At 37.8% G+C, this 27037-nt stretch overlaps 2 protein-coding genes across 7 annotated transcripts in view; one reads left to right on the forward strand and one right to left on the reverse strand.

The window, feature by feature from the left end:
* Positions 1-2103, forward strand: part of FAM13C (family with sequence similarity 13 member C) — a 59215-nt gene extending 57112 nt beyond the window's left edge. For all 5 annotated transcript variants that reach the window (XM_061374064.1, XM_061374069.1, XM_061374068.1 and 2 more), the window contains one exon: positions 69-2103. In XM_061374064.1, coding sequence (XP_061230048.1) covers positions 69-192 — 124 coding nt within the window. In that variant the 3' untranslated portion in view covers positions 193-2103. The remainder of the gene's footprint in view (positions 1-68) is intronic.
* Positions 1901-27037, reverse strand: part of PHYHIPL (phytanoyl-CoA 2-hydroxylase interacting protein like) — a 59439-nt gene continuing 34302 nt past the window's right edge. For both annotated transcript variants that reach the window (XM_061374073.1, XM_061374072.1), the window contains exons 2-5: positions 11187-11383; positions 7682-7856; positions 6593-6710; positions 1901-3153 (exon numbers count right to left, since the gene is read on the reverse strand). In XM_061374073.1, the coding sequence (XP_061230057.1) occupies positions 2619-3153; positions 6593-6710; positions 7682-7856; positions 11187-11351 (993 nt within the window). In that variant the 5' untranslated portion in view covers positions 11352-11383 and the 3' untranslated portion in view covers positions 1901-2618. The remainder of the gene's footprint in view (positions 3154-6592; positions 6711-7681; positions 7857-11186; positions 11384-27037) is intronic.

Below are 27037 nucleotides of genomic sequence, written 5' to 3' on the forward strand. Positions count from 1 at the left end.
ATTAATTTTAAAGACTGTTTTGTCCTCATACTTGTAAAAGTGATGGCACTTTCATTTGTTTTTCCTAGAAGTCCCCAAAAAGAAGATCGGGCGCCAATGGCTGAGGAATACACAGAGTACAAGCACACAAAAGCCAAAATTAGGCTCTTGGAGGTTCTCATCAGTAAGCATGATATTTCCAAAACGATTTGAAGTGAATGTAGTGCTGTGGTATTGTCCTCTAACAAAAACAACCAACAAAACAAAACACAAGCAAACAAGTAATGAAACAGAGGAAGCAATTTTACAGATCTTGGTCTGCTGCACAATTGTTTAACATTGAGATTTTTTAATGCACTTTACCAGTTATACTAGCTGGGATGAGAGAGGACAGCAATATGCAGGAATATAAAGCACAGGTGAGTGGACTATAGTATATATTTTTTTGTTTTGAAAAAAGCCTTGAAATGCACTGTGAGAACATTAGAAATTAAAAGTATACTGATGTAATGTTGAGCCTCGCTTTGACCTGCTCTTAGTTTAAAAAGGTGCGAGGAAATACTCTCCAGGTTTTTAGTACATCTTTCTTAGTACACGGTAATGTACCACACATTTCTTACCAGAATTAACTTGCATGATAATTAACTATTAGTGTTGCTTCTCAATGTGTAATTCACTAGATTAAAAGAAACAAGAGCGTAAAACAAATGAAGAAAAAAATCATGACCATACTCTAATCTTTAGAGACAGAGGTGCCATTCAGTTACAGTAGCTTCAAAGAAAGCTGCATTCAAAGAACCAGGATTTTGTCTAAAATTCTGGGAGTAAAATAAAGTGATGCTGCCTAAGCAAATTAAATTAAAAAAAAAAAAAAGAAAAGAAAAAGAAAAGGAAGAATGGATGGAATGTGACTGCCAAATAAAACTATTGTTTTTTCAGAAATAAGAGAAAGACTTTTGACAAAACAAAATAGATACGGTTTACTGGGAAGAGATAAAACAAATGTACTGGCTGCTGTCCTTTTCAATACAGTTCATACAACCTGGCTCACCATACTTAAAGTTCAGTAAATAGATCAACTACATGCTAATTTTAATTTCTGTATTAAACTTTGCACTTTATTTTGCCTGATGCTATAACAAATATTTGCTTTTCGAAGTACCAAAGCTCATTTAGATGCATGCACTTTGTAAAATGTCAAAGTATTTCTTGTGTTACAGATTGCTACGTATATATATATATGTATTAAAAAAAGGCTAGATAATTGCATTATGCTAAGATATTTTGGATAGATGAAGTACATGGCATATAACTGCTACGGTTATCTGATGAGGAATGCTAGACTTCTTGTTTACTAAAAGATGAGATTATATAAGGTTATTTTTCCATTGGAATTATGTGTCTTTCTTAACTTTCAGAGCACCACACTTTGTAATATTAAGATTTTTTCACTATTTGTGATAGACCATTTGTGCGAAATGTAGACTATTAACAGAAGGATTATCAATGGCTTTTATACTAGAAATGAAAAGCAGGGATTCTAGGAAATAGCTACCCCAGACATAAAGGAAGGAAGTATTTAACAAAAAATAAAAAGAAAAAAGGGGGACTTGAATAAGTTAAATCACATTTGGTATTTTGCTTTAACTGTCATTTTGTATTGCCCCTGTTGTATAAGCAACCTCTTTTCTATCTTGTAAGAAGATTTTCATTTCATAAAGTTTCTTATGTACCACTCGTGTTTGTATTTACATTGTATGTAATGGCTCGGCATGATTTTGAAGACATACACATCTTGAAGTAGGTTGGAGGAAAAAGTAGGAATACTAAAAAAGGATTTTTTTTTTTATTTCTCAGAGGTTTGTTGTTTGTTTGAGTGGAGTGACTTAATTTGTAACATTTATGAATCAGAAATGGTCTCCTTCATAAATCTGTTTTAATTAAAGTCATCTAGAGCAACAGGAACAGATACAGAGCTATTTGAAGTTTACAAACTACATCTTTGATAAGGGAAAATGATTTCACGACATATGTATACAATTGATATTAAAATGTAATCTATATATTCTATATGATTGTATAATATTTTATACAACAGTACAAATAAAATATTTTTCTATTATATTTATTATGTTGAGACACAGTTTCTGTTTTCAGTTAGCTAATATAAATAACATAAATAACACTGTCAAACAACACGTTGGAAGTGCTGACATTTCTAGGCTCTGAAATTCAAATCATGCTGCAATTACAACCTTTCATGCTGTTTGGAATTATCCCAGTATTTGTTCAGTAGTTAAAATGAATGCATATTTAAACACCATTTATAAGCTGTTATTTTTATTTTGCTAAAGCAGTTTATATAGGATTTTGTTACATTTGGCAAGAAACAGAAAACAATTTTTGCAGCATCTAGTTATAAATGGTTGCCAGAAAGAAATCCAGGACTTCTAATCATTTAAAGCATTAGGGAAACAGAAGGGAAAGAGGGAGAGAAGAAATACTAAAAACGCTATTGGAGATTCTGAAGACTCGTGTTTGCTTTTGGTGACAGCGGCATGTGCATGCTTCCGACAGAAATGTCTGACTATGGAATTGGGCAACAGAGGTTTGAAGGCTCCTAAGTAACGAGGGAAGTTTTAACGTCCAACACTGATGTTGCAGGTTTTGCAGCTGGGATCTTTCTTTGCATTTGCAGTAGACAAGCTCATTAGTTGGTGACCGGTAATTTCTGCAACTGTGCCGAGGGAGAGATCCACAGGATCAGTGTAAATTACTTCCAAAATAACATCCTGGGCATGATGGTAAACCATAACACCATCTTCTTCATCGCAGGTTAGAAATTTATTATCTTTTATATTTAGTTGAGGAAGGCGCTGCTTACAGAATTCATCTCCTGGTGATCCAACAGGGGCGACAACGAGAATGACATAGTGGTAGGCTGTGTACATGCAGTAGAAGTCTCCAAAGTACAAGTTAGTGTTTGGGTTGAAGAGTTTTTCAGCTGCAATCTCAAATCTGTATCTTCCATAAGGTGAATCTTGTGGTGGCTTCCCAGTGTTAAACTCAGTGTTGCAGCTAAAGAAGATGCCTTCCAGCTTCCCACTGATTGGAGAGCCGTGGCTGCCACTGTTATCCTTAACAGAGGGCTGCATAGCATTCCCATGATGCTCTCTACAAATGAATGACTGGTATTGTTTATTTTGTAACACATGTTAAAGAAAAAGTGGAAAGTTCGGTCGTCATGCTCTTTGGTAATAGTAGGGAAGGGACATAAAGGAAAACCCTTAAGCTGAGAAGTGTGGTTAGTGTCATGATTTTAGAAGCAAGGAAACCAAGTGATGCTAGACTTGGGAAGAGCTAGAGTAACTCCTGCTGAAGGGGAAAAGCTGCTTTTCCAGTCTGGCTTCTCTGTCAGCTGTGAGCTGTGTGGGTATTATGTGCAGGCAAAGAATAGCACAAACAAAAAGCTCCCAAACCACCAATATCTTTAATTAGTTGATTTGTTCAGCCTTCCACTACAGTTCTAACAATAAACACATATTAATTTAATCATATGTTGAAAATTGCAAGTCAGTCTCAATATGTTGAACATACTGTTTGTTACCATGTATTTTTAACATAGGCAGTATATACTTAACATAGAAAACTGCTGGCTAAAGTTGTTTCTAAATGATGCTTTTCAGAGAGCTTATAGGAACAAATTTACTGTCTGCCATTGGTTCTCCCCCCCCCCCCCCCCAAATGGTAATTTCAGGTCTAGTTTCTCTACTGCTGACTAATCAGAGCAGAGCTGGGCACAGAATATTGTTTTTTTTCCACTTTGGTTGGTATCCAGCTCCTGCAGTCACTGATCCTAAGGGGAAAACATGTACAAGACTATAACTCCTTTTTCTTTTTGCAAGCTTAGCTCAGTTTGGTTCCTGTGAAAAGAAACATTCAGTGCAACAAGTGAATTTTTAAAACCCTAAATCCCAAATTGCACTGAGGAGCATTAGGCCGCTGAATTCAGGAGAACAGTCCAAAACACCTCATCTAATCCTCCTTAGCACCTGAGATTGTGTCTAGCAGGATGTTTCCTAGAATGTGTGCCCAACACCTCTCTGGAAATGCCATAGTGACAGTTTTGGCATGCTCTGCACCCAGGACATACCAGAAAGGGAAGCATCCCCTTTTGTAAGTCCTGCAACACAGCATGTTTACTAGCACCCTATGAAAGCGCCATTATACACAATGACAGATCAAAAATGCATGAGACTGTGGGGCTGGAGAGTCTTTCATCCACCTCTTGCTTTACTTTTTTTTTCTTCTTTTGAAGAGAGAGGAAACTAGCCAAGAAAGCCTGTCCCCTCCCTCGTGCTGGTTTTAACTTTTAAGAGCACCAGGTAAATGATGCTGTGTGGGAGAAGGTTTTACTTGGTTAAAGTGGAGGTAGGAGTCAAAGCAAACAGACAGGTGTACACACACAAATCAACTCTAAATCAACTCAGTAATGTGTCCAACTGTGGTTTTGTCATTATTTCTATTCTCCCCAGCAGCATATCTTCATTTAACTCTAAAATAAATTATTACAAAAGTTTTCTGGCCATTCAAAGACTACAGTTGTCTCAAGCCCTTTTTCACAAGATGTTGACTGGGGGGCATGTGTATGGGGGTAAAATTACTATTTTATGACTGAAGCTACTACTACGGATAAAAAGAAAACCAACAAAAACAAAACCATCTTGAATAACCCCGGTTTCTGCAACTTAAAAATCCAGGCCTCTTGCAGTGCCATTTCTATGGCAAGATACTGACATCCAGTGGCCAATTAGGCTAATTATAGGTCACGCTTCCCGGGAATCTGAGCTGCTTTATGATGCTCCCGGCTGAGGCAAGCAGCAGAGTGACATGAACACTACTTACAAGCTCACACTTTAAACCCTGCATTTAGGGGTTGCTGTCTCAGCACCGTGACAGTTGCTTGTTTGGCAGTGACACTAGAACTGCTCTATAAGGTTTTCCAAGATTGTTTACTAGTTATGACACCATAGAAGCCATTGACAGGCATGGTATGACAAGGAATTTTTCATAAAAGGAAGCATGCAGTTAGGGTTTTTAATCTAACATATGAAATGGTGTATTGTAGAAGGACTGGCCCTTGTGACCATATTAGTGCATATTGACCTGATGAAACACAGCTTTTTGTCTCTATCACTCACTAACACAAAGGAAAACAAACTTGTCTCTATTTGTAGTGACTCAAGAGAGAACATAATAGGAAGGAGGGAAAAAGATACCATGTAATCAGAGTCACATTTGGCTGAACAAGCCTGAACGCACAGCTACAAATCCACCTCCATAGCAATCTTCAAAGCTCTATGAATACAAAGGCAGGTGACTATGGTCACATAGCTGAAAACAAAGCTATACGATAAATCAGAGCCACCACGGGGTTTTCCCTTCTGTGGTATCTAGTCCAGGATGGCAGCGGAGATTTATAAAGTCCTCAAAGAGCCTCAACAACTGCAATTCATTTTCTACCTTCATTGAGATTTGCAGCTCTGTCACTATGTGCAATAAAATAATTCTTCCAAAACACAAAGGGAAGAAGCAAACTTCATGCTCTGTAATATACACAACACTTCTGGAACTGAGCAGATACTCATGAGTACAACATGGCGACATTTCCAAGGGTGGTGGAGTCTGCCCTTTGGAGTTGGACTCCCTTGACTATTTTGTTTCTTCACCAGTTTTAAAAACCTTCCAGCTCTAGACAGGTGCTACTGTGACACCCACAGGAAACTGGAATTACGTGCCACAGCGGCAGCCCCATCTCTCAGAGAAGCAGTCAGTGCTGCCACCCTTCTGACACAGTGCTGAAACAGCTTTCCACACACCGCTCACCTCTCAACCACGTCCTTCTAGTGGTGGAAGGTTACCTCTGCATGGTGGCTGCTCCTGCTCAGTCAGTGCGTGAGTCGTGACGCCTTCTACAGAAAAGTTTTCTTTTCCTGTTGTAATGATGCTTCCAGATATGTGTACAAAGGCACACTGGGTCTCCAACAGGAATAAGGAATCTACCTCCAGCTATCCCATTTATCCATTCCAGCTGAAGCAATGTTGTAAAATTGTCTAAATATCACCCCCTCTCCTTCCCCACTTGAGCTGTTAATTAACATTCAGATTGCAGAGCCCCACTTACTACATCTGGAAATAGAAGTGGGTGGTTGTATATGAAAGGGAAATATTTGAGATGGAACTCTTATATGCAGCCAAATGCCTTACGCACACTGTTGTGCCCTCCTACCATTAGACATCTCACTCCGAATTTCTCAGTACACTGGGAGTATTTGGTTACTAAACACTCCACTATGACAACAGATACTTTAATCGGGCTGGAGACCCTGTGTGTACTTCAGTTTCTGCTTCAAAACACAAACTCTTTTTACCTAATGGAAGTGCTGAGTTAAGCAAGGTGGAAGAAATCAGTTATATATTTTTTCCCTTCTTCTGAACTGGCAAATAAAGCATACAGACATTGTGCTCCAGCTTTAGCACAGCTGCCTCCATTTACTTATTTTCACTACTCCCTTAATTTGACAAACAATGTTGCATGTGTTTACTTCCTTACCTGACATAATCAAAATATTCTTTGTGCTGATTCCGATAAAAAACAGACAGTTTAAGCATACGGCCTGCAATCACTTCAGCTTTTTCCAGTAGCTGCGTTAGGTGAACTTTTGAATAATCTGGAAAGAAAAGACAATCTGCTAGTACAGGGGGCAGGAAAACCCACATTACTCTCCAAAAGCTACACAGATGTGCAGCAGGGAACACAGCCTCAGTAACATACCTCACATCACGCAGCAGCACCAGCTTCCAGTGGTGGCAACAGGCAAACGGCTGGAATACCCATGTTTGATTCTCCCCACTCCTTTCCCTGAAAATACTCTGCAAGCCTACACCAACTTTCAGCTCAGAATTTCCTGTGCTTGTTAGAGCTGGTTTCCTTGTATTTGGGACTGCAGAGAGGGTGAGAACTGCCCTCCCTGGCTCGTGTCATTTGATCAACTGTTTGCTACAATGTGCACAGTTGTGAGACAATAACAATTAAAATAAAAATAGCTTGCTTAAGACCCCAGTCTAAACAGTATCACAACCAAAATGGGATTCAGAGAGCTCACTTCAGCACTCAGCTTTCACACAGGTAAGCACATTGGCACTAGGTGACAAACATCCAAAGGAAGACTTATAAATCAATGACAGGCTAAACTAAGCATCAAGATAAGGTATTGGGGGTACTCAGGCTTTGGAGCATCCAGAGGAGGGAGAGCAGTAGCAGTCTTAAGCAAGCTCTCTGCTAGGGAGCTGCCATACTGTTTCTCTCCACTAGTGCTAGTAGCCAGCAGCAGGCATACAAGTGGCCCTGCTCCCCTTTGGTTCACTAGCCTGCTTTCCTACCCTAGCACAAGCAGTGGTGCCAGGCACAGCACTCTGAGGCAGCTACGCTGCTGCAAAACAAAGGGGCAGTCCAGCTGCCTCTCATTAAAGCACCAAACCTGAGCACATGCAAAGCCTGAAGTTACAATTCTAGTTTCCAAGTGTGACTGTTCTAACTCTACCAGCCTAGCTGGCACTGATAGATGGCTCACCCACTCAGGCAGCGCAACAAACGTTAATTGCATACATCCTGTCGTGCATGTTTCCTCAGCAATATTACCTGCTGTGCAAAACTCGATGATTTCACTCCACTCAGAAACAACGTAATCACCATCAACTTGCTTTGAAGCTGTCTGCACTGCTACTGTGTATTCTGTTCTTGGGCTCAAGAACCAGTGCCCGCGGACTGTCATAGGCAAAGGAACAGCTTTGGCCACCAATTTCGTAGGGACATCCTGACAGAAATAAAAAGACAAAGCAATACACAAGTCAGCATGCTACCAAATCAATTCACAACCCATTGTTTTTGCAATGTAATTCTCAACCCCTGTCTCTCCTGTATAAACCTTAGTTATGTCTCACAGTTGATTACTGCAGCAATGAAAATTATACAAATAAAAGCAATAATAAAAAGTAAATATAATAGAAACTATCAGAGTGGCAGAGAACAGTGGTCTACAGTCTGCTATAAAAGAGCTACGCTGATAATTTGTATGCATATTTTTGGTTCCAAGTGACTATAGACTGATACTATTATATATAACCCAAACATATAATTCAGACTAGGGCCTAAGACACGCTACTGAGAACAAGGATATCTTTAAGATCTTCTTGTGCTCTCATTGCCACAGTTTTCTTTCAAACAAAATTCCTTCTGCTGTCAATCTGTCCACCTCTATTGCTGTTGATATCTTCCAAAACAAACCTTAACAGATAAACACATAGCAAGAGTAACTTTGTGTGGTTCACATGTATCAAAATACCCTCAGGTAGAGGAAGGGCCAGAGCAAGCCATCCCGATAGGCAGTTTGTGCCTGCCATTGCATCTCTTGCTTCCCACCCAGTCACCATTTCAGATAGATACTCTTTTGCTTTTCCAGTGTATCACACTACAGTGCAACAAAGAATAGCTGCTTGTTGTTGAAATGCCTCATCTCCACAACATCAAAGGCTGTAGCACAGACCACAAAGGGGAAGGAAACAACTGAATAACTGGACAGTTTATGCTAGAACTGTGGGTGAAAGGACACCCAGTGAAGTTGAATGATCCTCTGCACAGTGTACCCGAGGAGCTGTGATAGAGAGAGGTATAGATAGAGATATACTCTTGGATATATCAGTAATCACAGAATAATAAGGTGGCTGTCTTGTGAGAAGCAGGAATTTTAGATAACATCCATAGCTCTCCACCTATAAACTAGTCCATAGTCATAAATACCAGCACAATAGTCCCTTAAGGAAAAAAAGAAATAGAAAAGAGACATTTTCTGTTCATGATCTGTAAGCAAGACCTAAACCATTTTCTTTTTTTGTACTTGTCTTCTATTATGGAAAAATACTTTTCTTTCATTGTTTTTCTGTCAGCAAAAAATATTCTTTGGTTTCTGTATTAACAAAGTGTAAGATTAGCAGCTTGTGATGTAACAAGAACTGAAATGTGACTGACTGATAATCAAGGGTAACATTTTGTTGTCATGATTTCTTTTTTGCTAATTCTTATTTAAATCATATAACAGTTGGGAAAAATTACAAGGGAAAATAAAAGAACTCACAAATGACATTTAAAGCTGCCACCCTGGAACTGTCTTGCAAAGGCATCCCACTGGACTGAATTTGCTACTGCTAATTCTGTCAACAGCTGTGACAGTGAAAATCATTAGTCTTCTTGCCATCTTTTCTTTGGCTATGTTAAAAACTGCCTCCAATGGGGTCAGGTCTCTGTGCCCACACACTGGTGATGGCTTTTACTCCCATAAATTTTGCCAGTTTTTATGTAATGTTAAAAGCCTCATTGCCCCCATGCATCAAAGCCTTACCTTTGAGCTGTGTATCAGGAAACTCTTTGAATGTACCAAAAAAGGGGCTGACTACTTAATCCCACATTAAACAGAGGGCAGAGGGTTTTATCTCTTGCACAGCTGTGGAGGATGGGCAGATATGATGCTTTTGGAAAACTCTTAATTTGTTGCTCTTTTTTCTAAGCAAACACTTTATTTATTTTTTTTTCAGGTCCCTGACCTCAGAAAAAGAATGTTCAAATGTTCATGTTGGAATTCCTCTGGGGATTCTCCATTTCTTCCTTTCATCTCTTTTCTGCTCAGCTCTTATTGCTGGCTGAGCCCCCAAAGAAGTGCAAAGGAGGTCACATGCCAGCTCAAGGGCAGCAGGGATGCTGGTGCAGCAAATGGCTGTTCCATCACCAGCACCCACCAGACAACTCTGAAAGTACCTAGATGGCAATAATTTCCAAGAACAACCTGCAAGCACTGAGTAACTATTACAGGAGTCACACTACCTCTTCTCCTCTTTGGGAAAAGATGCCTGCTTTGCAGTTCCTTTTCATTGCCAAAGCAGCAGCTTTCATTTTTCAGCTTTGACTTTCTCCCATTTCATCTTATGCTTCTCTTTTCCAAGTCTGCTCTCAGGACACATTTTGGGAACTCAGCACGCTCAGGTTCTAGTCCTATTTTTGCTGAATACCTGAATATCTCATTTCCTATTACATGGGAAGAATCATACTTCCATGTCTTAAAAAAAGAAAGGAGGTATGCAAACTGCATTGAGAAAAAGACAAAGCCTTATTAAAATTTTAGTCTTTGCACACTACTACCAATAGAAACCTCCTCCTTCACAGATACAATATTCTTAAATAATAAAACTGTGCATACCCTGAGTATGCTGAATATACTTTATATATTTGCAAATATTTTAACACTAGTCTCATCACTGTGAAACAGGCTTTGAAGTGTATACAGGTTTTGATCTGCCAAGGTGGCTCTACTTTATACAAAACCAAATTTTACAACTTTATACCAGTTTGCACGTGAATAAAAAAAAACAACAAACCCACGTAGGTTAATAAAATGAAAGGCATTTGTGCCTTGGCAAACCTTATCTTTTAGAGATATTGCCAAAATAGTTTTTAAATTTGCAGATGACTGTGTTGTTTAATCCTCTATCTCATTCCATGTTTCCATGGATATGTCAGCATTTCAACTATTCTGAGGTCAAAGCAAATTTTGCTGGGCTTGATAAGTACAGATTCTGCAGTGCATTCAGTATGTCCCTGCATCAGTGGCTTGAGGAAAGAGGACAGATGAATATTCAGGTCACAGTGCTGAATGCTACAACCTAAAATTGCTGGAAGCCTTCTAGAAGTGCATTAGAATTTGTGACTCTTCTGTTGAAAAGATGTGTTGCTTTCATGAGTCTGTCACTGAACAAGGAGAGGCACAAAACACATAAATTCTTTAAAGACTGATTAAGAACTAATCAGGAATAAAAATGTCTGTCTTGCAATACATTGTACAGTCACAAAAACTGTTTTCGAATGAAGACGGGAAAGGTAACATTCAGTTTTATTTGAAATAAATGCATCTGTGTGTACAAGCACACAGGCTAGAGATGGAGAAGATACTCAGAGTAAAAAAGTAAACAAGTCAATCAAATTGTCAAAACCCACCTTTGCTGGATGTCCAATACCTGTCTCTCATGGTTTGCCTTTGAAAGGTTAATAAAACACTGAGACTCATCTATTTAAACTCAAGATTTTAAATGAAAATTACCTTGTGTTTAAATTTATTGGAATTCTTGTTTTCTTTCTTGTTGAGATCAATGAAGTAATGAGTAATACGGTCCTTGGATTTAGAATCCATGTCCCAAGAAATCTTGAAGGAATCACATGTGATGTTACTTATTTTGATGTTGTGTGGCACTGGAAGTTCCTCCATCTCTGCAATCCCACTATCTTGTGATTTATTCCCTGCATAAAAAAATAAGCACAATTTGTTCATTTGAAGACCTATTAGGTATATGTTTTCTGTGTTCCGATACAATCCCATTTCTGAGCAGCCTTCAACAAAGGCTCATAGGTGGTACTCAGAAGCAACTATGAGTTACAATTATGCAAGTGTCCATGTCAGTGGTGGGAAACACTGGAAAGGGATGAAATTCCTCATGTGAATAAGCACTAATAACATTTAAGCAGGCTGCAGAGACTGGCTAATGTCACAACTATGTGCAGCTACAGTTTGAGAATAAAAAACATTTGAAGCTATCTGGTCCTACAGCATTTTATTAAGATGGCAGCAACATCCACAGTTCATGTAATGGCCCTACCTGTACCTGTCAGTGAGATAAATACAAATAGAAATCTTATTAATCCTAAATCTATTTTTCAAGCACAAAGTAAAACCAATCTCTTCGAGATTTACAGATGGCATGTGTAAGTACACATGTACATAAAGTACTGTATCCTTCACAATGAAACAACAATGATCACCTTGTTGAGCCACAGTAAAAGGGGCATACACCCCCATTTCATTTTCTGGTCTATTCTTTCTATTCTGTTTGCCCAGTTGAGATCCTGCAGTGTTCCTGGGATTTTTTTTTTCTAAATTTTCTAAAGGCATATGGCAGATGAACAAACAACCATTGACCCCAAAAAGCATCACAGGTTCTGAAACCAGGTTTTCCCTTAGTTCCCAAGGCAACCTTGTAGTAGAGCATTCCGTGAGCATTAAACTTCAGAAACATTAAGTGATACTGTACTATGTAAGACACAAGTCAAAAGTGAATAAAGAAGAGAAAAATGAGTGGGTAAAAAAGAATACAGAAGAGGATGTAAGAGAAGAGGTAAAGAAACACAGCATAAAAAAAAAGAATAAAAAATCAAACATAGATAAGATTATAAAGAAACAAAGGAGAAAAACAAGACTAAAGCCTGTGTAAGAAAGAAAGGTTCCAAAATCTGTTCAGATGAGGAAGACAGGAAGCTCATGCAGAGATGTGAGGCAACACACTGTCAGGATTGTTTTTAGTCACATCTAATTACAGAAAAACATACTATTTATGTTTCCACCATAACTGATGAAAACCTGGACACAGAAGGTGAATCTGGTCAGTAATAATAATAAAAATTTGACTTGGAAACATTAGGGACATCTCAACCCCCCAACATGCTCTGTCAAAGAATTATACCAACACTTCAATGCAGGAATATTAACGTTGGCCTCGTTCAAAATTCTCATGGATATGTGAAATTCAATCATAGAGTTTGCAAAATCCACAGATTCGCAGCTAGTATTCTGAAGAAAGTAATTTTACTGATGATTTCAAGAACCAAAAATAACACTTCTCTCTTTTCTGTTCCATTTTGTGCCTTTACATCCAACAGGTTATCTATTTTTCCCACAACCTATCAATTTTTTTTTATTTTTTTTTTTTCTTCTCAACTAACATCAAAGTCAGATAGTGCATGGTCTTTCTAAAATCCTACCCTATATGTGCCATCCACAATGACATTATCAACAGCTGGATTGGCTGCTGTAGATGCAGAAACAGCAGTCATTACTGAAAGCTTCCTGTTCATATGAAATACATAGTAAATGCTTTTCCCAACGTGAGACTTCAGGAAGCCAGCAGGGAGAAAATGGCACTGCTTTCTTTTATAAGCATTTTTTATTTGAAAAATGACTGAAAGCTCTACTAAGTACACTGAAAGGGTTACATATGATCACTTGCCTAGGAGCAAGGGTCTGTGCTTAAGCAGAGGACAGAGTGATGCTGCTGCAGTTCTCAGACCTGGAGAGCTGGACAGACTTGGATCCCAGAACACCAAGTAACTGAATAGGCATGCAGTTAGGAAATCCAAACCACATATATCCACCATGTGTTAATGTGCAACTTCTTTACCCCAAAAGTAACCTTCTGTACTTCATACCTATGGGCCTTAGTCAAGTTACACAGAGCCACAGTAGTTTAAGCTTCAGGACACACGTGCAAACCAGTAACGACCATTGACAAAAAGTAACAGAGATGAAAAAACACTTTTTTTTCAGGAGCAAAAGTGCTTCTGTAAATAGGTATTGTCTTCTGTACATTTATTGGAATTGATGGCTGGCATACACCTTTAGATGTCTGCACTCCTGATCCTTTTAATTTTGTTGCTTGAGAAGTGAATAATAGTTTAAGTAAATGTCTAGCAGAAAATCTTCAGGTAATCCTTAGCAACATTTTAATATCAGTCTAAGAAAACAAAACCACTTGCATTACTAAGTGCTAAGCTATCCTTTTCTTTATGGTGGAACAAAATCCAACATAAACACTTCCCTGAAGCATTTAAAGCTCTCTGAGAGTGAAAAAGAATAATTTCACACATTTCTAAATACAAACAGAATATGAACAGAATATTAAACAAGAAAGTAAAATACAACACAATCGTCACCAGCAAGCAATACTCCGGTTTCCCTTCTGTTTAAAATATGAAATATCTGTGATATTTGTAGTGCATACTTCTATTTTGATACATATTTGTGTTGTCCTGAATGTCGGAATCCATTGAGTTGACAGGCAGTAAAAGGAACCTGATAATGATATGTAGTACTAATAAGGAGGATGATGATGCAGTGAGCATTGGTAAATGGTGACTCTTGAATACCAACCAGTATACTACTGCATAGGAACAAGATAAAAAAGGACAGAGTATGCTCCTCCTTTCTTAGATTTGACTGATCCTAGGAACCAAACATACAGCGATCAGCTTTGCCCATGCAGCAGACACCCCAGCACTCAGACCACCAAGAAATTTTGAAGAAGCATTCTCTTGTAGAGAATAAGCTCTAACTGGAACCTGGGTTCTGAAAAAGCTAGTGCTTTCCAATGTTAGGAACAGCATTCTGTCCTGAGATGTACTGCAATATGACATAAAAATGTGAGATAGAGGACTTAATATCACTGCACCCTAATTAAGATGACAGGATAGCACAGAAAGAGTAAGAATATCCTATGCAATCTTATAATATACGTATACCATTTATAACAAGCACATAATGCTGAATATTTCCATTAGAGTTTATCAATATTATAAAAGCATCACAACTACTACAGTACACAGTTACATATTGTAAGTCAAAATAGTAAGAACAGGCAGAATTTTCAATAGCACAAGGGTAACTTTGAGCTAAACTTGGAAGCCAGGTGTTTAAGAAAATACTGTTTACTGTTAAAGTGGGGGTTCAGTTAGGGTGTGATAGTATTGTCATCCAAAACACTTAAAAACGCTGGCTGCTGCAAAACACTGCTTAGCAGACTACCTGCTAGTTAAAACTGGAGACTTCAAGGGTGTTGTGAGAGTACTATAGGTGCCATGGAGATCAAAACCTGACAGATATGACTGACTAAAAGGTAACATATTTGTACCTTGCCTTTTTTTCCCACTTGTGCTTGGTGAGCATTTTGAACTGGTTTTCATGCTGGAAAGCATGTCCACTTCAAGACACTTCTTTATACCAGGATCAACTTAAAGAATAGATCAACATCAGGAAACAGGATGTCTACTGAAAACAGAAAGAACAGCTGAACTTACTCAAAACCAGCATATAGTTGCCCTAAAGCACTCAAAAACTCCAACTGATACAGATGTGAAAATAGGTGGACAAGGACTTAGATCTGGCTGCTTTCATGTTCATCACTTTGCCACTTCACTGAGGCTAAACTGATCTTTCTTTGATGAAGCATCACAACACAGACAAAAACTGAACATCAAAGTAGTGTAGAAAACGCTGCTCTGAACAGCTCCATATCAAAATAAGATTAGTGTCCAGTTAAAATGGCTATTTCATTGTGCACATTCATATTGCTTTAACACTGGAAGCCACAGTGAGACTATAGAGTCACTGTTTTCAGGTCTCTTTTGGGCAGAAGCTTATAGAAGAACTAGTAGTCAAACCAACCTGGTCTCCTCTGCTAAAAATCCCAGGCATGTCACCCGTGTGTGCTGCAGAAACACCTCTAATTTAACAAAATACCCAAAACAGTTAACCTTTAGAACAAGTGAAAGGGTCCAATGATTCTTGACCCATATAATAGGAAGACAAAGACCACTCGTGTGTGCATAGGTCACACTGGAAGCGAAAGACTTTAAATTTCTTGAAAGCCAAAGAATAAATACAACATGCCAGGTTTATTGAGATCAGCTGGAGAACTGCAGGATTAATGTTTTATGCTCCTATTCACAGGCTTATCTCTCTCTGCCATATCCAGAGTTAAATTTCAAGTTAAATTGTCTAATCAATTTTAAAGCAGTTATGATACTCACTGCAGCAGCTGAGCCAAAATGCTGGCAAATGGATAGCAAACCAATTTTATTTATATACACACAGACACACTTAATTTAGTATCCGCATTATATCTTCTGCTTACATAAATTATTTCTGAATGGGGGAAAAAAAAAAGGCAGAAAATTCGCATTGAAAATTCACGGCTTTCATCTGTCACTACTGGCGACAAACGATGAAGACTTGGAATTTGTTAAGTCCACACTGAAAAGAATGATGGGTTTTTTTAATTTGCCTCATCACTCAAAACAAGTTGAACCCTTACATCTGCAGCAGTGGAAGGATGGTGAAAAGAACCTTAACACACCCTCTGACTGGTACTTACTGGGCAATTGCAATCATAAATTTTTATCAGTTTAGAATACTTGTTCAATGTTTACCCCTTAGCTCTAAAACCATGTAACTTCACAGCAGGGCAAGGGAGTATGTGTCTACTGATTTTTAATTTCATATACAAACTCTTAGTTATCCACAAAAGAAATCCTGAAAGGGCTAGTCTGTAACCTATCCTCTAAGCATACTTACAGCTCACAGAACTGAGTTTTATGAAACCAGGTCAATAAAATAATACATTTCCAGGTTCCTCTGACCTTGCTTATAGAATTTTTGATTCGTATTACCTTGGCAAACAGACTCCTGCTATTGAGCATTAACAATGGAAAAAAAATTAACTACAGCAGTATGATATGCATTTAATGAAAATATACAATCCCTATATAGACATCCCATAGTTCAAATGTTATTATTTAGTTGAAAACATTAAAAATACGGTCTCATGCTGAAAGGTTGTATACCAGACATGCTGCAGTAGAACTGAAGAACTCCTAAGTATTCAGAACTCATGCAATTTGTATTCAGCAATAAAATCACACCCTATTTCCTAACTCCATCCATAACACTAATACATCATCTTTCACAGCTTTAACTATGTAGCCTGCTGAACTATGTAAGCACGAAAAATTATCCATCAGTCAAGAAACAAATTCACAGAATACAGAACCCGCAATGACTGAATACAATGACATAATAGCCATCCATCATCAGAGGAAAAACTACAGATATTTCAGCCATAATGAGTGTGATTGCTTCTACTCAGTGTGAAATAAACTCGTGGAATGTTCATTCACCTGCAGTGATGTCCATCAAATTTGGAGAAATTAAAAGAAGGCAGTGCCAGGTAAAATCCTTTTCTCTCTGCTGGAGCTGTGAAAGCATCCCTTCAGTAATCGTGGATGACAAAATATAGCTGTAAAATGTTACCTTTTTTTTTTTTGCAATTTGGACTTGAATACTAGGGGAAATGACCAAGGTAATATACAAAGGCTTTTCAGATTGCTATTTCCCCTTCATGGGGTTTAGATTCAACCAAATCAGCTATTTGTTCTATATCTGGACAAAAATAATTTACTCAGTTTGTATGTGGAAAAAAAAGTAAATATCTAACCAGACTTGGAATAAATGGGGAGAAAGGGGGTCTGTTTGAACCCTCATGCCACCAAAATCAGAGCTGTCCTAAGCAGTGGTGGAAAGTTGCACATCTCTGAAGTGATGTAAATGTGCTTTATATTACTGAGCCCGAACATGCCAAGACAACAACCAACAGAAAGGAGAAGAAACAGTAAAATAGCTTTCCCTTGCATAATTTAAAATTTCTTGTCAGTTGTGTTTCCTGCTAATGCTTTGTCCTTCTGTCCCTCAAGATGCAAATTGCATCAGCTTAATGAAGTGTAACTTAACATTTTCATTTAAACACATTACGAACCCTCCTCACCATGTATAAATAGGTTTGCCTCATTTGGCATCTTCAGTTGTATAGAATCATAGAATCATAGAATAGTTAGGCTTGGAAAGGACCTTAAGTTCATCAAGTTCCAACCGCCCTGCCATGGGCAGGGACACCTCGTTCTAAACCAAGAGCTTGTCTTTGTATGGACAAAGACAAATCATTTGGTTCTAACTTTTTTTGTACTCAGGAATAAAACTTCAGTGTCTTTAGTGTCATGTTGTGGGAAACATGAGCTTCTGATGCTCATGGGGCAGACATTCAAAAATCACTATTATGCCTCTCCTGAGCTGCCAAACCATTGCCATGGATAAAAACACATTTGAGAAAACACATTCTAGAAAGACTCATAAAAACCATGAAGGCATTTGAGACAGTCAATTTGTAAATCTCATGCTTGTCCTTGCATCTGAGATGGTTGCTATTAAGAAATTTCTTTATCTGAGGATAGAACTCTTTGCATTTACTACAGTCTAAATTTAAAACAAAACACAACGCAAACAGTGGAATGCTTGTTACTGATGGCTGTAAGTTACAGTGAAACATCCTAAGAGGTCACTAGTTTAGCTACCACATTCTCAGCTGACAAGGTGACAGCTAATACTTGAGGACAGCAGTTTCTTAAACTTCAACTTCACAATGATTTGCAAAAAAACCCAACAATTAAAAAACTCAGTTTAATTTTCTAGAAGACATGCCTGTATTGAGAGATTTCAAACAAACATAGTGTTAAAAATCATGTAATCTAATAATTCCTAAAGAATCTAATTAAGATACAGAAATGTCAATACTTTTTAAAGTCAAGGCACTTATTTAAGGCTTAGTTAAAACTTGCTAGACAAAAGTTAAAGTAAGTAAGAAGTCCTACTCAAAGTCTATCTGAAGACTGGCTGTTCTCTGAATATACCACCAGCAGCAACAAAAAAGAAAACAGTTCAACACACCTTCAAAAAATAAGATCTTGTGACATTTGTATGGTCAAAAATGGCTTTGTGATGGGAAAAAAAATAATATGGAAACCTAGGTGATACAAAGCACATATTTCAGGGGTACGATACAGGAAATATAGAACACTAAGCCTGTGTATTATGCCAAGCTCCTGAAGAATCTCCACCTCTAACACTGACCTGTGGTCCAGGATTGAAAGCTTGCTACAAAAAAGAACTAGATTCAGTTGTAATTGTTCCATTCATCCAAACGCTGGCTGTCGGTGCTAAAGGACCTCCTGGAAGCCTTTAGGTTGCTGCAATTTTTTATGGCAGGTAAGATACCTGGAAGTTACTGAACTAACTGGGAATGCGTAAAGCACAAGGAAGCCTTTGTGATATCCCACAACCAGCAACTCGAAAAGGAAAGCCAGTGGAACAGTCATTATGCTGCTTCTATGTCACCACAATATTCTCCCACACTGATGTAATTTCACTCATCTGGTTCACGTAGTTTGGTGTTTATGTGGGCTGTTGTCATGCAGAACATAGTGCAAAGTGCGGCTCTGTACTGTCTTCAGAAAGACACACAAGATATTAACCCCTGCAGTTATTTCTGTAAAGTGTCAGCTCCATGAAAACCTAGGAATTTGATAAGGGAAATGTGACTAGGGTTTGTGAGACAGAAAATAAGCAAGGTGAAACTGTACCCAGATAGCACATTATAAGCTAATACTGGATCCTTAACACATTCTGAGAAGGTATCTGAAAATCAAAAGATATGTACATAAGGTTGAGAGGCATAGAGCAATAAACTATAAGGTGAAGCAATTTTTGAGACCCCAAAAGATCAGGTTTACATTATACACGGTTACAGATAGCACATTTAATAAACACACTAGAAGCCAAACAAAACCTTGTAATACAAATCACTTTTTTTTTAATGTCTCATTTTGGAGATCTTAAAATGTATACATTAGGTAAAACAAAAAGTATTTTTCTCAAGTTAACTTTTTCAGTACATGAGAGATGTATGTCAAATGAGAGACATTAGCTCTGACCTTTTGAAGTAGAAATGTTTGATAAGGGGGGGATCAACTTCACAAAGATCATGTACACACGACATAAGAAATCCTCTTATTAGATACAGATATAACAATTGAAAACAACTGATTTAGAAACAGTAACTCCCATGAAAGGAACAGAGACATCTGGGAATTTCTGCCTTTCCTTGTCTTGATAATTCAGCTAGTTGGTCATGTATTAGCTCTATAGAGGTGAAATATTAAGTTTGTAATTCCATAAAACTTATACAGACTAACAATATTTGAGTGCTATAATTCAGACTAAGTTCTCCAACTTACTGTGGAGACATTGTATTTCCAGAAAAAAAAAACAACAATAGAAATAAGAATTCTTCTTTCTGTATAGCCATCGAAAATGACAGGAAAATGACAGGAAATTCCATATGAGCTTCAGACTTTAAATATAACTAAGTAAAAATAACTAAGCTTTGGAATGAACTGGTCCCTGTCCAATTGCTAGCTACATAAAACTTTTTACAGGACAAGGACAATATGTCCCTACCAAGCAAATAATTAACCTGAATATAAAGAATTTCAATGTTCACCACGACACCTTGCTCAGAAGAGACTGAGAAAAGACAAATACAATAACAATCGTAAAACTATCAAATCAAGGGTGCTATTTGTTAGGCCACATAACAAATAGCTCCAGGATAGCTATTCTATTTCAAAGTTCAACTTGCTATCCATAACCACTTAAGTAACATTCACACTTTATTTGTGCTTTTTTTCATGTACAAATAAGAGACTGAATAGTTTCAGACTCTTAGATGTCTCTCTCCTCTCCCCCACAATCCTGGTAAACTAACTCCCAATACAGATTTTTATATTTTTATAAACACATTCAAGAATAATTTCTAAATAGATGTCCTTGCAAAACCAGTTCCTACATTAGATAAAGAGAAAATGCCTGGCTCTATAAATCCCGTTAGAGGGATAAACCCTGCTAAATCTTCTCCTCATTTCTTCCCCATGTCTGATACTGCTGTTGTGCATTTTCTAGTAAGATAATGTGCACTCTGACCAAAATGTAAAAAAAAAATAAAAATAAAGTTTTGAAAATAAAGCATCGCCATGTACAACTATGATACGTATATCTGCATTTACTGAGTGTTTCTGAAATGTTCATATACATTCAGATTCTCTTGTTACTTCATTTTAACTCAAGGCTTAATTTAGCTGTTTCCTACTAATCTACCATTGACTTCAGCAGGAATGTTCCACATTGCAAAACAAAGAGAACGCAACTGTTGTCTGTGAGCACAATTTTGCCTTTATTACAGACATTTCTTTCAGCAGAGAGGGTACTCAAAATTATGCCTACATAAAGCACTGATCAATCTCCAGATTATCTAGTTTTGCACTCAATTATTCCTCCATCTCACATGGAGAACAAATGTACTCTACAAGTAATCCCATTGATTCAAATTAGGAGCAGCCCAATATCTCAATCCTGCCACTGACAGCAAAGAATGTGTGGGTTGTTAGCTCCCACTGAGCACCACCCCACTCTGTCCCAAGCCTCATTTCTCACTGCCTGCTGCTGGCTACAGGACTGAAACCTTATTCTTCAAGCAGCTTCCCATTTCACAAATAGGTCTCTGAGGCTCAGTTACTACCTGACAGGACATGTGGTATAGCAACTGAAGGACAGTGCATAATGAAAGAAAAGCATGCAGCACAGTCAAGTTTCACCATTTGCTTGCATACTAACTCAACTGAGATACTCATTTGCCCTTAGAAAAAGCAGTTGACTATCATGTATTCTGCAATCTTGTGCAGATGGGACTTCAGGGTCTAAGTTTTCTCAGACTAACACCAATAGGAATGCACAATGCAAGTGTGGCAAACCTGGCAAGCTAGTAGTAGCAAATAAAGAGTTACACTGGAATATTTTGGAACGCGATTATGTCGTCAGAATTGTAGGGCTTTGGTTTACAGCTCAAGCATTCTCTCAGTAGACACTGAATGCAACATTGGGTTCAACAGGAAATTAAGTGTATCTGTACAGGGAAGTTTACTATAATTAGTAAGGAGACACCAAATAATCCTGTTATATCATTTCTGTGGAATATAAATTTTGGAGTAGATACAAAATTCCCAAGAGTGGATTTCTTGGGCTGTATGCACTGCTTTAAGGATAATAAACCCCAAACATTTATTTGCTTCTTAAAAATGGCAATAAATACAGTAACAAGAAAAAAGCAGAAACAACATTCTGTCCTGAGAGAAGACCACAGATGTCTGTGAAATTATACCTGGAATAAATTTTATACAAAACATGAATCCTCTAATTCAAAAGCAAAGTCTACTTTCCAAAAGATTTTATATATATATGGCTTGCAACGATGTTCCTCTGCAACACTGATATGATATACTGTTGTGGAAACCACAATACTCTTACTATGCTAAGAATGAATAATAACATAAATAATAACAAAGACCAACGTCAGCTTTAGGCAGTGAGTATCCTCAGGCTCACTTACCACTCAGTGAAGAAAGACAGTGTCCTAAACCAGATAATCTGAGTACCTGCAGGTAGCTCTCATATTTAACTTTGCCCTGGAGAAGTTTAAATTCTTTCCAGAGACTGGGGAGGTGGCCATAGAAGTTAAGAGCTAGCCAAAGCCACCCTTTGTCATTATTTCCAAAATTGCATTCATCATTTCTGATGATTCAGGTGATGCAGCAGCAACCTCTGATAATTTGCAAGATTCCTGCTAGAGAGAAACAAGGAAAAGCACATGGGAGAAAAAGTAAGTATTACACTGCAGCCAGTTTCTGAACTCCTAGAGCAAAAAAATCTACATCTGACTCATAAATACCCTCTAGACCGATACTTTCAAAGGGATAAACTTTCAAGAATAATTTCTCTGCATATACTTCAGAGTTTTTCACTTAATCCCACATTATTATTTCTGAAAGCACTAATAGGATCAAACATCTCAGGACCATTTAATTTTGAATGTGGATGGATTTCTACCATGCTAACTGCAATTAAAGGTAAGTTATTCAATAACTGTATTTTGATTAATTTTAATTAAAAATAAATAATGCATTACATTGCATCATTAAACTAATTTCTCAAAATAATTGTTTCCTCTTATTACCATAAAGAAAGCTCAGTTATATCACTGTGAGTTGCCCTCTGTTGTTGTCAGCCAATTGCTCCAATTTAATGTTAATTCTTCCTTTGATTTTTGACTCCTCTTTACTTGAAGCAAAAATTTAAGTAACACTTGGTAACATCTTCAGAAGTACCTAAATGATATAGAAGAGTCTTACTGAAATCAACAGGATTTAAGCTGAGTTACTTGAGAGCTTCTGAAAACCTGACTGTAAATATCTGACAATCCATACCTATGGCTGAAAGTGGAGGCACACACGATCTCCACAAACCCAAAGCATAAGACAAAACCTGGCAAAAATCTGGTCCATGGCTAATATGGCAAAGCTGACCTTATTCTTTCACTAAAGTTACATTATTATTGGATATCCTTATGTCTTAGAAGTATTTAGTATTTACACTTTATTCTTTCAAAACTAAACCACATTTTCAGAATGTCAATAGCAGCCAAACCCCTAGACTTTCAGATAGACTGAGTACTAAAATGGAAACAGACACAAACTTTTGTTGATACAATCATACCTTTTTAGAGTTTCCCTTACTCTTGATGGATATTTTTTAAAGAACATTTTTCTGAAAACTGGATGTCTCTATGCCTCTGTAAAGTACTTGGTGTTCCACAAGGCTTGGCCACTATTACCCAGTTTTTCCTCTTTCCTTTTCACAAGTTTATTACTCATAAGTTGAGGAGTGTTTTCTCAGTAAAATGCTAAGCTAAACAAACACGTGCACACAGAATTTAATTTTCACTGTTAAAAAATGCATGGGAAAATTATGAAAAATTAAGAATAACATTATCAGATAAAAGGGTGCAGCTGGAAGGTTGTGATGTAGGTACACATTTCATCATTAAGGACCAGGAAAGATGCTAAAAAACACCTACCCCAGAAGGTTAAATTGACATGCCATCATGCCTACTTTTTCCCTTATCTAAGATATGCAGATCTACTGATCCTAACATGCTCTAAGTCCTGACCAAATCTTTGTGGTAGACAACTGAGGAGAAGCGGTGGGAACTCCTTTTATTACCCATAGATATCAAAACCAACTAAACTGAATTGGCCAGATAAACTGAAAGAGAGAGTGAACACCACCACCGAACATGAGCACCCTGCTCCTCATCCTGTCTGCTGAGTGACTCTTATATGCAAAAAGATTGATATTGATAACTGTTCCCACTGAAGTTCTCTTAGGCTGCTTACACTAAAGATGTGGGTTTATTTTTTTTTTTTACTATCCCTCATCACACTGAATCTAAACAAGCTTCTCTGCAACCTTCTGTGGAATGAGAATTGCAGTATGACAAAAATAGCTACAGCTGCACTGAAATTCCTACTGGCACATCATCAGTTTTTATGCCTCTGATCATCTAAGCTAGGCTACTGCAATTCTACCTTCTTAAAATCAAACAGGACATTATAGTAGACCACAAACACTAAGCCATGACAATATTTACTACTAATTAAAGTAATACTCCCATTTTGTTCAGCACAGCAAGCTTATAGTGCATGGGTGGTAAGTGGCTCTTCTCAGCATGGGTTGACTACAAGATGCATTTTAAAAACAGATTTTAATTAAAATGAGTATTACTCAGATGTTGAAATGGAAAGAAGGTAATAAGGGATGCAAAAAGCTCTAAGCCATCTTCTAGCTTAATTTAAATGTCATTTAAAAATTAAAATGAACTTTACAGCCACTTATGTATACTATAATTTGCATATAATGCATACCTTCAGTTACATGGAATTTCAGATTTTGAAAGCAAGTAACTACATCAGAAAGACTACTATAAAAGCAGATCAGTTTATCACATGTACTTTATTCATTTGTCAGGAGAAGCCTATCTTGTCAGGTGTCTATGCCTCCTTATGAAATCCTGGCCATACTTCAGACTTCGTTCAAACCCATTTTGTACTGTATTTTTGGAGGGATGCTATCTTGGTACTATTTTGCTGGAAAACAGGGAAGTGACATTTTTCAGCAGACTTCCATCCTATTGATTACTAAAGGGCAGATTTCAGAGCAGGAAGGGAACTGGAGCTTCTTATGGCATGAGAATTTTCTCTCCTGATGAATGAACAAGTAGAGCTGCTTCTGGGACTGTGGAACTGCCTATGTCTCCAAGACAAGCAGTGAAAGAAAACAGACCTCAGAGATGAAAGCACTGACTGTATGACCCTGAACAAGTTGCTTGGGGCCAGATTCCAATCCAAGTTACACTGCCCTGGGTCACTGGCCTAATTGCTCCAATGCTCTTCATCTAACACAGTAACTGAGGACAAAGCATTGGCCTTAATCTTCTATTTCTTTTAATATTAGCTGTGCATTAGAGAAGTGGCCTTTCACAATCTGCATTTTCACATATCACTAAACAAAAGAGAGAGACAAATGCTTTTATTTTAGTTCATTACTATGAACCTCAGGCACATACTTGTTTACCTCATTCTTATTTGGCTGGCAACAACTCGTGCCATTTATTGCAGCTGTGTCTTAATCAAAACTGAAAATACATTCTCTACTTCAAGTTAAGTCATGTGAGTTCAAATCTAGCAAGGAGAGGCAGCCTTGTATTCACATGAGTTTTAATTTGACCTGCCAGCTTCTCTGAAAACTGCAACTGCCTTGATAACTAACACAGGATTCTCATTTAAGACCCACTTTCCTTTCAAGCAAAGGGAAGCCCAGAGAGAAACACAAAACTCATCACTTGGAGGGCAGCAGAGAGAACTCAAAGCTGGGTAACACAATTCTGTGATGCATTTTGCTTGAGAAAGTAGGGTGCTTTGTATAAGTGGGCTTTTGTAACTCACTGGATACCCTGGCAGTCTGCAGCATGAATGAGCATTTCTTCACTTCAGCACACTGGCAATTAATTGCTGTGTGCTTTTCACACAGATCTCTTGTAAGGAATAGGCTTTGGCTCTGTTTTACACCACTTTGTGCCTTTTTAACTGTGCGTGTTTTGAAATGTGTTACATATTCACAATACTTAAGGAGATTCTACTATGTAACTTGTACTATTCTTTAAAATTTATTCTTTATGCAGGTATCAGACTTTCAGCCAACAAATAAAGGACATAGGGGTTTTGAGATCCTTTTTTGGCAGGAGTGGAGTTGTTCTGTTTCATTTTCAGCTGGTTTCCTAGGGCAACCAAAATTAGTCAGGGTCTTTGAATGTAGGTCTGCCATTGGGTGACTGTTACCAACTTTTGAACCTCTGACAAGAGCAGAGAGCTCATAGATAACTTAGGTTGTGGACAGTTTAGTTAAGGTAGGCAAGCATGCAGAAATGAGAGACAACCCCCTTAAATATTCCCTACCCAGGGGAAGGCTACAATGAGCTCAACCTTTTCACAGATACTAGAATATACAAATATACAGCTATGAATACAGCAGTGAAAAGAAATCTTTAAGCAGAGTTACCATTGCATTAGAATTCACCCCTCACTCAGACATGGTATAACATATAGATTGTGTGGGTTTATTACAAGACTTGACTTCCCCTCATAATTTTTCTGTCCTGCTGTCATTCATAAGAGATCTCTCATGTAGATTCTTCAGTGGAGATTGTCTAATGAAGAAAACTCAAACTGAAGTTCCAATGTAATTAAGTAAAAAGAAACATTTCTGAACCATCACATCCAAACCCATTGGAACACCATGGTCCTCAATAGTTTTTTTTTTTTTTTAATACAGTGTTCAGCTGAATACTTTAGTTTCTGTTACAAAGTCTTCTGTAGTCTTATCATTCAGACCATCAAACAATCATTGGATCATAATAAGTGATCAACCGTGATCGGGGTAAAACAAAACTGGATTACTACTTACATAGGAACAGCTGCACAACCTACTGCAAATTCACTAAGTGAACTAAGTCCCCTTCGGTATGTTACTTAAAAAGAATTCATATTTAGATTAATTTTTCATCTTTTGGATTTATAGCATTTAAAAGCATCTCAAGTAGTGCTTTCCAACTCATACTCCCTGCTACAAGAGCTAAATATAACAAGCGCAGTGAGATACATCAAAGAATTTAGTTTCACTCTATGGCTTCCATCTCAAGCACTGCAGACTTGCATTAGGGCTGACAGCCTCACTAGGCAGCCCTCTCGGTTTGCTGAAGGTTTGCTCAAGGAAGCAATACAGAAACCAGCTAAGCATTAGAGAATATGCAAAAATAGAAGGAGGAGAATCGGTATTTTATTTTCACATATGGGTACCTAATTCTGTCTGCCCTGCACCTGTACAGCTATGAGAAAGCAGAGTACGGGACATGGACATGTTCCCACTACACAGGCCATGCTGGGGCACCTTGCTACTTGATGTGTCACGCAACTTGAAATTAAACTCTCATACTCTAGAAAGGCTGCTGTACTCAG

The sequence above is a fragment of the Neopsephotus bourkii genome, unplaced genomic scaffold (genome assembly GCF_033783945.1).
Source record: "Neopsephotus bourkii isolate Nb327-2 ecotype Australia unplaced genomic scaffold, CSIRO-AGI_Nbou_v1 NB_1634, whole genome shotgun sequence".
NCBI lineage: Eukaryota > Metazoa > Chordata > Aves > Psittaciformes > Psittacidae > Neopsephotus > Neopsephotus bourkii.